The following is a 13,503-nucleotide window of genomic DNA, read 5'->3' as shown; positions in this document are numbered from 1 at the left end:
TAGCTTCATCTCCCCGGTTTTTGTATGAAATCTACACTTCTCCATCCTTTCACAGTCAGAGGCTGATTCCTGTTTTGCTGTTTTAGGGATGGTTTTCAGCATCAACCTGGGATTCTCAGAGCTGACTAACAAGGAAGGGAAGAAACCAGAAGAGAAAACCTATGCCTTGTTCATTGGTGACACAGTGCTTGTGGATGAGGTGTGTATCGCTTCTTAAACTTTTAAGTGTTCATAAACTCACTTTTGAGGCACATTTTGTACCCTGTGGTTTTTTCTTAAAAGTCTCTGTTAAATGCTAGCTACAGGGAGAAAGCCATGTGACAGCCAGGCCTGACGCAGCTAAGAATAGAGATTGTGGTCCAAGTAGGGAATGATTTAAACCCCACTGCTTATCACACTGTGGCTTGAACCTTGATAATGATAATATCAGGAACTGATTCTAATAATGGAACTGATTTTTTTTCGTAACAGCTTTATTGAGCTACGATTTACATACCATACACTTCACCCACTTAAAGTGTACTGTGTAATGATTTTTAGTGTACTAATAGTTGTGCACCCGTCACCACAATCTAATTTTAGAACATTTTCATCACCTCAGAAAGAAACCCTATACTCATCAGCAGTTACTCCCCACTTCCCCCCTCAAGTCCCCAGGCCTAGGCAATGACTGAACTACTTTCTGTCTCTAAGGATTTACCTATTCTGGACATTTGTGGTCTTTTGTCACTAGTTTCTTTCAGTTAGCAGGAAATGAATTTTGATAATAATAATAACAGATATTTCAGTGTTCTTATTATAAGCTAAACTCTTTTATGCACTAATTTATTGAATCCTTACAATAACCCTATGAAGTAGATACTCTTATCCTCATGTGTACAGAAAAAGAAACTGAGGCACAGACAAGTTTAAGTAACTTACCAAATATCACATGGCTAGAAAGTGATTGCACAGGTTTCAAATCAAGCCAGTATTCTTAATCATTATCCCACTGTTGCTTCCCAAATTATACAGTCATACGCTGCATAACAACATTTTGGTAAACATCAGGTCGCATATACAACAGTGATCCCATAAGATTGGTACTAGATAGCCTAGTTGTGTAGTGGGCTAGACCTTCTAGGTTTGTCTAAGTACACTCCGTGATGTTCACACAATGACAAAATCACCTAACAGGCACATTTCTCAGAACATCCTCATCACTAAGCGACACAGTAGTTCCTAATGAGAAGTTGGGAGGATAAAAACTGTACTTATTCATTGCTAAAGATTTTCGTAGCCAGAAGGTTCAAAGCATCGCCCAGCTATATACTGGGTTAGAAAGTGAAAGTGTTTCATTTAAATGATCTTATAGATGTCTGGCTTCTCCCTTTTATTCTAGGATGGCCCAGCCACTGTTCTTACTTCTGTGAAGAAGAAAGTGAAGAATGTGGGGATTTTTCTAAAGGTAGGAATAAGATGAATGCGTGGTATACGAAGTCTGGTACAGTGAAGATAAACAATATTGGCTAAAAAAATTAAAACCTGAATTTCTGATTATGATTTTTCCCCCATAGAATGAAGATGAGGAAGAAGAGGAAGAGGAGAAAGACGAGGCTGAGGACCTGTTGGGAAGAGGTTCTCGGGCAGCATTACTTACAGAAAGAACACGAGTGAGTTTACTGTTTTTACTGCAGTGATCTTGTCTCTGTCATATGTGTCACATATTCTGATAACTTAGGTTTTCCCTTCTCTAGAATGAGATGACGGCGGAAGAGAAGCGAAGAGCTCATCAAAAAGAACTGGCAGCTCAGCTCAACGAGGAAGCAAAGAGGCGATTGACTGAACAGAAAGGAGAGCAGCAGATTCAGAAGTAAGAGTTTGCATGGAGCAGTGAGATTGTCTCAGGGTTCTGTGTGATTTGCAGAAATTTCTCAAAAAAATGTTTTATTCCCACTCCAGAGCTCGCAAATCTAATGTGTCATATAAAAACCCATCTTTGATGCCTAAGGAGCCACATATTCGGGAAATGAAGATCTATATTGATAAGAAATATGAGACCGTAATAATGCCTGTGTTTGGCATTGCGACACCTTTTCACATTGCCACAATCAAGGTATGAACATTGAATCAGCTTCCATTCAAACTATTTCTTAAAATATTAATTGTGCTTACCATGGATTGTTCTCTTTGCATCATCTCTCCCACTCTCTGCTCCTTCAGGCTCTACCTTCTCTCTTCACTGACTTCCCCCGCTCTCCCTTACCTCTTGCTATCATGCTCCTTCCTTTTCCAGTTTTTTATAGAAAGTTAAATGATGTAGTCTACAGACATAATTTGCCTGTCTTTCCTCGACCTGTATTTTTTAACCTGTAGTTGTACATATGGCAGAAGGTACTTGGCAAACAGTGATTCTTTTGGAAATAGACATTCGGTCATATAAAAAGATAAGCTAAAGTTAAGTTCATTAGATTCAGATGAAGGTTTACAGGCTAGGTTTAGCAGTCAACTTGTAACTCCTAACTTAATTTTAGCATCTCTGTAACGCCTCATCTTTGCCTGGAAAGAAACCTGATTGTTTATTTTTTTAATGCTTTTCCTTTCTTTGAACAGAATATAAGTATGTCTGTGGAAGGAGATTATACTTACTTGCGAATCAACTTTTATTGCCCAGGCAGTGCTCTGGGCAGGAATGAGGGCAACATCTTTCCTAACCCAGAGGCCACTTTTGTCAAAGAAATGTGAGTCCCCAGGATGACAACCATCCCCAGATCCCTGCTGGCTCAGTGGTACTCTCAGAAACATTTCATTCTCTGTCTGTATCCTCCCCATCTAGTGAATGGCAGAGGCTCCCTCAGTGACACTTGTTTAGGATCACCTCACAAGCTTTGTACTGTTTGGAGGATGGAACTGAGTGTAGAATCCTCATGAAAATACTTTATACTTACTACACATATTTTGCAGTAAAATATTAAGTAAATGTATGCCACATTGGAGTCTATTCCTTCATGATGTGGAAAGAGATAATTTGGGGAAGATATGCCAGATTTGAAAAATAAGTGTGATTGTCACATCCAATGGATTAGCCATTTATAACGTTCTCTGTTTAAGAGAAGAAAGGGAGATTTTTTTTCAGCTTTCTTGACATGGTCTCACCATTCAGTGGTACCGTTTTTCGTCAAAGATATTAAGCCAGTAATAAAATACAGTAATGAGTACAGGTTAACCTGGCCTGATAAAGAAACTTATATAAACATTTCTCCTTTTTCCGTAGTACATACCGAGCTTCAAATATGAAGGCACCTGGAGAACAGACAGTACCAGCCTTGAACCTTCAAAATGCTTTCCGAATTATAAAAGAAGTACAGAAGCGTTATAAGACTCGAGAAGCAGAAGAGAAAGAGAAGGAGGTGAGCCTGAACACAGACAAAGCCGCTTTGTGCCAAAATACATGTGTGGGTTTTGGGAACATGTAAAGACACATAAGGATTCACGTTAATTTTCATTCTGCTTAGGGCATTGTGAAACAAGACTCACTGGTGATCAATCTCAACCGGAGTAATCCCAAACTGAAAGATCTGTACATTCGCCCCAACATTGCCCAAAAGAGGATGCAAGGTTCACTGGAGGCCCATGTCAATGGTATGGATCATCTCTCATATGCCTGGGCTTTGTCTTCAGGGCACATTTGTAGGCATGACAGATCAGATAATATAGAATGACAGGGAAATGCTGCGAGGAATCTGCTTACATTGCTGTATGGCCAGGAGGAAAGCAAAGCTCTCTACAGTTGGCGTTTCTTCTGACCCTGTTCAGATCAGCCAGAAAAGATGCAGTGCCCTTTGGCCTAACCTAATGATGCTGCTTGGTACTTAGCTGCTTCCTTCTTTTCTGCCAGGTTTCCGTTTCACATCTGTTCGAGGAGACAAAGTGGATATTCTGTACAATAACATCAAACATGCTTTGTTCCAGCCCTGTGACGGAGAAATGATTATTGTCTTGCACTTTCACCTCAAGGTATGCCTTTCTACTTACTAGCTATGAGATCTTGAGCACGATCTTTCTGTCACCCTCTTTCCTTTAAAATGCTGATGGAAAATTTCACCTGTCACAAAAGGTCATTAAGAAGATAGAATAAAATAATGTGTATAAGGTCCACAATGCCCAATATCTAGAAGGTGCTAAGCATGTTTGTTCCTTTGGTATGATGTATAATGACCATCAAAACATAAGTCTTCTCCAAATTCCTGTTTCTGATAGAAAATTTTTGCTGTAGATACATTTTGTTACCAAGATAATCTCCACAGTCCATTCTAACAAATAGGAGTACTGTTAAAAATTTATACTCTTTCCCATTCCCAAACATCATTATTTATGATGACACCAGGGATGGTTTAACTGTTTTTACATAAATGCAGTGGTTTCCAGCATAGATATTTTTATATTTTCATGTTTTGTTGTTGTATCTTGCCTCTGTCTCTTGCGTAGCCTAACTGTTCTGACTTCTTTTCTTGTTCTTTCTGCCCTCAGAATGCCATCATGTTTGGGAAGAAGCGGCATACAGATGTGCAGTTCTACACAGAAGTGGGAGAGATCACCACAGACTTGGGGAAACATCAGCATATGCATGACCGAGATGATCTCTACGCTGAGCAGGTCTGTGAAATTTAGTATTTTATTTGCAGGATAGTGAGGTGTAGGATGTGGTCCAAATTTGAGCTCAGTAATTGTTGTATTTTATAAACAACCCTTGAAACTGTGTGCAGAACAACTTATCTGCTGGGCTGGTGTAGTGCAGTGACTTACGAATCAGACTTAGGTTCAGACTCACCTTTGCAGTTAACGGCGTGATGACCTGTAATAATGTGTACACATTAGTATCATGGTTATGAGAAATAAGGACCCCAGAAGCGCTTCAGATTTTTTCAAGGGATGTACTATTGACAAGTAAAGTGATAGCTATAGTTAATTACTATTTTTTTCTTCTACAGATGGAACGAGAAATGAGACACAAACTGAAAACAGCATTTAAAAATTTCATTGAGAAAGTAGAGGCTCTAACTAAAGAGGAACTGGAGTTTGAAGTGCCTTTTAGGGACTTGGGGTAACATAGCTCATCTTCTTTTTGCCTTGAAGTTTCACTTCCCTTTTAGAAAAATTGGTTATTCCTTTAATAATAATTTAACATAACATATCATGTCCTTTTTCCTGTGACTGATAACCCGTGATCCATGCATTCCTTCTGGAAGATTTTTAAGAGTGAGGGTGAGTGGCCAAGACTGAGAGACTTCCTCTGGAAATGAGTCTCCAGCTAAGGACGCTGGAGTTGTGTGTGAAATGAGAAAAGGAAAGAAGTTCATTGTGGCAGCCGTAGTTTCTCTTGCCATGAGCCCAGTCTCACGTGAGTTTCTTTTCTTTTTCTCTTTCAGATTTAATGGCGCTCCCTATAGGAGTACCTGCCTTCTTCAGCCCACTAGTAGTGCGCTGGTAAATGCTACAGAATGGGTGAGTATTTCTTACCTCCTTTTAGTGAGAAAATTATTAGAGAAAAGCAAGCAAGAGGGTGGGTGTTTTGAAAATTAGATCCTTATTATTTCTTATGATTTTCATTTTTGGTATTTACTTATTTTAGACATAAAACTTACTGAACAAATGATTACTAAAAGGCCTCTTTAAATAGTATTTTTAGTAGTTTCTTCACATGGTTTCCATAAATTTATTCTTGAGGGAAGATTTTGATCTTGCAGATCCTTTTACTGGGGCTCCTTAGTATCTTACACTGCTTTTAGTCTTTTTTAAAAAAAAGGCACAACAGTTTAGTTATCCTTTGCACAGTGATTTAGATTCTGAAAGTATTTGAAAATGCTAGTGCTTTGGGGGAAGTATTTATGTGATAATGATCTCGTTCCTCCCTGACAGCCACCTTTTGTGGTGACTTTGGATGAAGTGGAGCTGATTCACTTTGAGCGGGTCCAGTTTCACCTGAAGAACTTTGATATGGTAATCGTCTACAAGGACTACAGCAAGAAAGTGACAATGATCAACGCCATTCCTGTAGCCTCTCTTGACCCCATCAAGGAGTGGTTGAAGTAAGTAAATCTGCCAGCAGTCTCCCATTTACCCCATGAACCCAAATTATAAAATATAAGTGTACATAAAAAATGTTGTGTTGTACATAAAAAATCTGCTGATGTTCTTAAGGTGAGACTGCCTTTGGGTTGAATTATAGGCCAGGACTTCAAAATTTGGGATCTGTTAGATGGAAAGCTGCTCACTTTTTCTTGAACACCCAACACTAGTTTATGGATACTTAGGCAGGGAAAATCATTGTCTGAGATCTTTTTTGACTCTATTTGATTTATGCATAAAAGATATATATACACATGTGTAATACCATTTACAAAAAGTGGGACATATTTCTTACTTTTCCTCTCTTTACTGAAAGATGAGAGAGAATTTTTTTTTTTATTTTAGCCTTTGATGTCCATATACTCACACTTGAGCTTAAAAGATTTTTCTCATGGAAGCACCAGAATTCCAATAAACCAGGGAGATGTTACTCCCTGGGTAAAGGGTGAGGCTTGGGTAGCTAGGAGTGGAGTATAGTTTGCTCTGCCCCTCCCCTCCATTATCAGAGCAGGGGTGGTGCTATAAATGTAAATCGCCTCTTAAGAAATGGGTTGAGAGCTTAGAAATAAACTGAGAAAAATACGAATTTGTTTCCACAATGATTTTCCTAAGAAACATGTATAGTAGGTGATATAGGATCACAGATATTATGTATAAATGTATATGACTTTTTAAAATTAGCTTTATTGAGGTGCAATTTACATGTAATAAAATTTGCCAATTTAAGTATATGATTTGATGAGTTCTAACATTTATACAGTGCTGTATCTACCATCATAATCAAGATATAGAATATTTGCTTCACTCCTAAAAGTTCCTCATACCACTTTATAGTCAGTCCCCTCATCCCCATCCCTGCTTTCTGTCATTTTGCTTCTTCTAGAATTTTATATAAATGGAACCATACAGTATGTATCTTTTGTATCTTGCATCTTTCACTTAGCATAATGCTTTTGGAATTTTTCAAAGTTGTTCTGTGCATCAGTATTAAATTCCTTTTTATTACTGAGGAGTATTCCACTGTGTGAATATTCCATTCCCATTTACCAGTTAATAGACATTTGGGTTGTTTCTATTTGGGGTCTATTACGAATAGCTGCTATAAACATTACATACAAGTCTTTGTATGGACATATGTTTCCATTTCTCTTGGGTAAATGACCTGAGAGAGGGATTGCTGGGTCATATGGTTACCTTTATAAGAAACTACCAAATCATCTTCCAGAGTGGCTGGAAAACCTGCAATATGTGGGAGTTGTAGTTGCTCTACATTCTCACCAGCACTTGGTGTTGTCAGTCTTTTCAATATTAGGCATTACACTGGGTATGTAGTGCCATCTCATTGTGGTTTCAGTTTGCATTTCTGTAGTGGCTAATGATGTTGAGCAGGTTTTCATATGCTTATGTGTCATTCTGTACCTTTGATGAAATGTCTGCATATTTTTTCCCCATGTTAAAAATCTGTTACTGAGTTGTAAGAATTCTTTAGGCTAGGTACAAGTCCTTCAAATATATTTTGAAAGTTTTGCATATATTTTCTTCCAGTAGTTTCTTGGCCTTTTCATTTTCTTAAGTGTCTCTCAAATTCCCAAGGTGTAAAATTTTCATGAAATCTATTTGGTCAACTTTTTCTTTTGTAATTTGTGCTTTTTATGTTTTATCTAATAAATTTTCCCTAATCCAAGGCCATAAAATTTTTCTGTTTTCTTCCAGTGTAGCTTAGGTCTTCTATTTAATTCGTGATCCATTTTGAGTTAATTTCTTACTGTGGTGTAAGGGTCAAGTTTCATACATTGCATATACATAGCCAATTATTCTCACATCAGTTGTTGAAAAGATTATCCCTTACCCATTGAATATCTTGGCATCTTTGTCAAAAAAAAAAATCAATTGGCCATGTAGGAGAGAGTCTATTTCTGGACTATATTTTGTCCCATTGCTCTGTGTGTGTCCTTACACTGACACCATTCTGTCTTGTTTATCGTAGCTTTATAGTAAGTCTTGAAATCAGGTAGTATAAGTCCTCCAATTTTGTTTCTTTTCAAAGTTAGTTATTGTTTTGGCTATTCTATATAAATTGTAGAATCAGCTTGAGTCTGTCAACAAACGGGTCTATTTCATCTAAGTTATCAAGTTTGGTAACTGTATAGTCTATAATGATATCCCCTTTCATTCCTCATATTGATAATTTATTTCCTATTTTTGTTGGTCATTCTGGCTAAAGATTTATCAATTTTATTTTCATCATTATGAAATGTCCTTACTTATTCCTGTTAATATTCCTTGTTTTGAAGTCTACTTGGTGTGGTATTACTATAGACTTCTAGCTTTATTTGAGTTAGTGCCTGCATGGTGTCTTTTCTTCTGTTCTTTTACTTCTTTTTAGATTGGCACCTGAGCTAACATCTGTTCCCAATCTTTTCTTCTTCTTCTGCCCAGAGCCCCCCCAGTACATGGTTGTATATTCTAGTTGTGGGTCCTTCTGGTTCTGCTATGTGGGACACCACCTCAGCACGGCTTGATGAGAAGCACTAGGACTGCGCCCAGGATCTGAACTAGTGAAACCCTGAGCCACTGAAGCCGAGTGCGTGATCTCAGCCACTCGGCCAGAGGGCCAGCCCCCTGTCCTTTTACTTTTAACTTACATTACTTTCTATTTAAAGTGGCTTACTTGGAGACAGCATAGCATATATTTGGGTCTTGTTTTTTTTAATCCATTCTGAGAATGTCTACCTTTTAATTGGATTGCTGAAAACAGACCATTTACATTTAATGTAATTATCAGTATAGTTGGGTTTAAACCTGCCATTTTGCTATTTGTTTTCCCATCTGTCTTTGTTTCTTTTCTCCTCTTTTTATGCCTTCTTTTGGATTAATTTTATGATTCTATATTATCTTCATAGTTGGCTGGTGACTACGCCTTTGTTTTACTTTTGTAGTGATTGCTCTAAGGCTTACAAAGACCTCTTACACAGTCTGCGTTCAGATAACGTACCACTACGTTGAAAGGTTCTTATGCTTTCATTTCCCTTCTTCTGTCCTTTCTGCTATTACTGTCATACGTTTTACATCTAATATACTATGAATTCCACAATTTATTGTCATTATTTTAGCTTCAAAACAGTTATCTTTTAATTTACAAAATGAGGGGAGAAAGTCTTTCATATTTGCTCACATATCTACCATTCTTGGTGCTCTTCATTCCATTGTGTAGTTCCAGCCTTCTCTTGGCTCGAATTGTCCTTTGCCTCATAAACCTCTTTAGTACTTAAGGTGCAGGGGTTTTTGGTGACAAATTCTCTCAGCTTTTTTCTTGAAAGCATTTCACTTGGATTTCAGAAAGATGTTTTTGGTGGACATAAAATTTTGAGTTGACAGCCTTTTCTTTGAATACTTAAAAGATGTTGCTCCATTGTCTTCCAGCTTGCTGGGTTTCTGATGAGCTGTTTACTGTCATTCTTTCTTCCTCTGTACAGATTATTTTTTTTCCTCAGGTTGCTTTAAGATTTCCTATTTAGGGGCCAGCCTGGTGTGCACGTTCCACTTCGGCGGCCCAGGGTTCATGGGTTCGGGTCCCCGGTACGGACATGGCACCACTTGGCATGCAATGCTGTAGTAGGCATCTCACATATAAAGTGGAGGAAGATGGGCACGGATGTTAGCTCAGGGCCAGTCTTCCTCAGAAAAAAGAGGAGGATTGGCAGCAGTTAGGCTCAGGACTAATCTTCCTCAAAAAAAAAATTTCCTATTTAGCATTGGTTTTCAGCAATTTGATTATTAGGTACTTTAATGTGGTTCTCTTTATGATTATTCTGCTTGGTGTGCATTGAGCTTCTTAGATCTATGGGGTTTATAGTTTTCATCACATTTTGAAATATTTGGCCGCCATTCTTCAAATATTTTTGCTCTTTCCTCAGTCCCCTTCTTTTTTGAAGACTGATTACACAAATTTTATTTCTTCATTTCTCTTCATCAAGTTTCCTTTTTCCTTCTTGAACATATAGAGCATATTTATAATAGTTTTTTTAGGGCCAGCCTGGTAGCACAGCAGTTGAGTTTGCAGTTTTGCTTCGGCGGCCCAGGGTTTGCCGGTTTGGATCCCGGGTGCAGACCCACACACCACTTGTCAAGCCATGCTGTGGTAGGCATCCCACATATAAAGTAGAGGAGGATGGGCATGGTTATTAGCTTAGGGCCAGTCTTCTTCAGCAAAAAAGAGGAGGATTGGTGGCAGATGTTAGCTCAGGGCTACTCCTCCCTTAAAAAAAAAATAAATAGCTTTTTTAATGTCATTGTTTGCTATTTCATCCACCATCTTGCATTTTCTGGATCTATTTCTATTGGTTGACTTTTCTCCTGCTTCTTTGCATGCCTAACAATTTGTGATTGGTTGCCAAACATTGTGACTCCACATTTTGAGGTGCTAGGTTTTGTTCTTTTAATTTATTTAGGTTCTGTTCCAGGATACAGTTAAGTTACTTGGATTCTGTTTGATCTTCCAAGACTTGTTGTCCACTGTCCCTGGTGCTTGTTCAGAACAGCCATTAGTCCAGGGCTAATTGGCCCCGCTGCTGAGACAGTACTCTTCTAAGGACTCTACTTGATTCCCTATGTGTTACTACGTCTTTCCACTGAAGCTGGTGGGAACAGGAATTATTTACAGTTCCGTGTGAGACCTGGGAATTGTCTGGCTTACTACTTTCCAGTGCATCTTTGCCCGGTTCTAGTTAGTTCCCTCTCATGCGTGTGCAAATCAGTCCTTCAGCCAAAAACTTGAGGGGATCCCTTTGCAAATCTTCAGAGCTTTCTCTCTATCACTCTATCCTTCAGTGCTCTGCCCCACAAATTCTAACTGTCTCATCCTCCCAAATCCTACTCTCTCTCTCAACTCCAAAAGACTACCAGGTTCTGGTTGGGTTCTCTCTCCCTCCATAGCAGCCTGGCAACTGCCCCTAGGCAGAAAACTGGAGCAGTTAAAAAACAAAACCTTGGCACCAGCCCAGTAGCATTGTGGTTAAGGTGGCATAGTGGTTAAGTTCACATGCTCCACTTCAGCAGCCCAGGGTTCACAGGTTCAGATCCTGGGCACAGACCTAGCACCTCTTACCAAGCCACACTGTGGTGGCATCCCACATAAAATAGAGAAAGGTTGCCACAGATGTTAGCTCAGTGACAATCTTCCTCATTAAAAAAAAAAAACTAAAAAACACATCTTGTTTGTTTCCTTTTCTCAGGGATTGTAGTCTTATGCTTTTCTTCCAGTGTTTGAAAACTGTTGTTTCTTATTTTGTTTGGTTTTCTTGTTAAAGGTGGAAAGGTAAATCTGGTCTTTGTTCCTCCATCAGGGCTAGAAGTTGTTTCAGTGTAGTGTCTCTAATGGATTTATGCCAGTGGTTCTCAGGCAGCTTTTATGCTGAAGGTTTCTTGTGATCCTTGCTATTGTCATTTCTTTGGTTTTCTTTTCTTTCTCACCCACTTTAATTGATTCAGCTCTCCCCAACAGAAGTGGATAAGACAAAGTCATTTGAGCATCTTCTTCATATAGGGCACTTTAGATAATAAAAGAAAAATTCCTCCCTGCATTCAAATAGATCTTGAATCCAATAAACAAGACATGGGAAAGCAATGGAGGGTTGAGGAGGGAAAGGTAGGGCCAAGGAAGATTGTCATTATGTCCTAATTGCAGTAAAACCAACGATCAGAGCTTGAAAAACAAGAATCACAGAAGTGGTTACAATTTGAGACCTGCATGCAAATAAGAGTGGAGTCAGAGAGGGGAAAGCATGGATGAGTAGGAGGGAAGTCTAAATGAGGAACGGGGAAATTGGTGCTTAAGGAAGAAAATAGAAAAGAGGGAGAGGATGAGCTCAGATTTCCTTGGTTGAGAGACAAAGCTTGCCTCAGCTGGAATGCTGCTCTGTCGAGGGCTAGTGCTCTGGGAGACCAAATGTCAGCCATTGAGCATGTTCTGGTGGCCCAGTGCAAAGAATACGTGCTCCCATACATTTAAGAAAAGGTTACGTGCTCTTCAGAGATGTTAATGACAAAGATGACACAGGACATTATCAGAAAATACAGAAGATTGATTTTGACTTTGTAATGTTATTTCTCTTAGTTCCTGTGACCTGAAGTACACAGAAGGAGTACAGTCTCTCAACTGGACTAAAATCATGAAGACCATTGTTGATGACCCTGAGGGCTTCTTCGAACAAGGTGGCTGGTCTTTCCTGGAGCCTGAGGGTGAGGTGCGTGAGTGTGGGGTTTCTTTTCTGGTACATAGTGTTGGCCATTATCATTTGTGCACTTGGGAGAGTGCCATATTAAGGGACCAGACCAAATGGGAGAAGCTCTGAAGACATCTTGGTATTATTGTTTTCTGGATTAGTTATACAGGTAAATGATAAATTAACTGGGCATTATTAAGCCACTGACAAGATTTCTTGAAATTACAAAAACTGTTCTTTCAATGAATTTCTTAGTATTTGGAAAAAATTCTCCAGGGAATTTTGCAGTAATTGTTTTCTAAAAGATGGTCCTCCCACCTCTGCACAATACATTGTGGGTTTTTTATTTTTGTAAATTTTTTTTGTACAATGCATTGTTCTCAAGAGTATTTCTGTTGTTAATTTTCCTGTATAAGGCAGGATGAAGTGAATCTTTAAGAAATATGAATTAGGGTCGGCCCAGTGGTGTAGTGGTTAAATTTGTGTGCTCCGCTTCGCAGCACCAGGGTTCGCCAGTTCGGATCCTGGGCCTGACCTATGCACCACTTATCGAGCCATGCTGTGGCAGGTGTCCCACATATAAAATAGAGGAAGATGGGCACAGATGTTAGCTCAGGGCCAATCTTCCTCAGCAAAAAAGAGGAGGATTGGCAGTGGATGTTAGCTGAGGGCTAATCTTCCTCAAAAAAAAGAAATATGAATTAAATATTTAGGGTATCTAATAATTACACCTTAATGGGAATCTTAAATAAGTCATTTCATTTCTTGGTTATTCAGGGTTTTGGGGTTTTGTTTTGTTTTCTTTTTTCGTGTAAAATAGAAATAATGCTGGTGTGCTGAGGTGAATTAATTCATTAAGTTAATAAAGTGAATATTTAAAAAAAAAAAAACAGTAAATAGTATTATGCTCTCTAACTCACCAGGGAAGTGATGCCGAGGAGGGAGATTCAGAGTCTGAAATCGAAGATGAGACTTTTAATCCTTCAGAGGATGACTATGAAGAGGAAGAGGAGGATAGTGATGAAGATTATTCATCAGAAGCTGAAGAATCAGGTTAGCCTTTTAGGGAAAAGTTTTCATGGCTTCCTAACCTAATGTTATTTCTGGAAATGTCTTTCTTGGAAAGAATTTTGTCATTTCATTCCATTCCTCTCTAATGACTAATGCTTAA

General features: G+C 38.7%; 1 protein-coding gene across 1 annotated transcript in view; it reads left to right on the top strand.

The window, feature by feature from the left end:
* SUPT16H (SPT16 homolog, facilitates chromatin remodeling subunit) overlaps window positions 1-13,503 on the top strand; it is a 38,687-nt gene that overhangs the window by 23,184 nt on the left and 2,000 nt on the right. The window contains exons 10-24 of the mRNA XM_008528806.2: window positions 87-199; window positions 1,382-1,447; window positions 1,557-1,652; window positions 1,737-1,852; window positions 1,942-2,095; window positions 2,593-2,720; window positions 3,254-3,389; window positions 3,495-3,621; window positions 3,878-3,996; window positions 4,510-4,635; window positions 4,971-5,083; window positions 5,409-5,484; window positions 5,899-6,068; window positions 12,224-12,353; window positions 13,256-13,385. Of these exons, the coding sequence (XP_008527028.1) occupies window positions 87-199; window positions 1,382-1,447; window positions 1,557-1,652; window positions 1,737-1,852; window positions 1,942-2,095; window positions 2,593-2,720; window positions 3,254-3,389; window positions 3,495-3,621; window positions 3,878-3,996; window positions 4,510-4,635; window positions 4,971-5,083; window positions 5,409-5,484; window positions 5,899-6,068; window positions 12,224-12,353; window positions 13,256-13,385 (1,800 nt within the window). The remainder of the gene's footprint in view (window positions 1-86; window positions 200-1,381; window positions 1,448-1,556; window positions 1,653-1,736; window positions 1,853-1,941; window positions 2,096-2,592; window positions 2,721-3,253; window positions 3,390-3,494; window positions 3,622-3,877; window positions 3,997-4,509; window positions 4,636-4,970; window positions 5,084-5,408; window positions 5,485-5,898; window positions 6,069-12,223; window positions 12,354-13,255; window positions 13,386-13,503) is intronic.

The sequence above is a fragment of the Equus przewalskii genome, chromosome 1 (genome assembly GCF_037783145.1).
Source record: "Equus przewalskii isolate Varuska chromosome 1, EquPr2, whole genome shotgun sequence".
NCBI lineage: Eukaryota > Metazoa > Chordata > Mammalia > Perissodactyla > Equidae > Equus > Equus przewalskii.
Note: the sequence above shows the minus strand (reverse complement) of the source record. Positions and strands in the feature narration are given on the sequence as shown.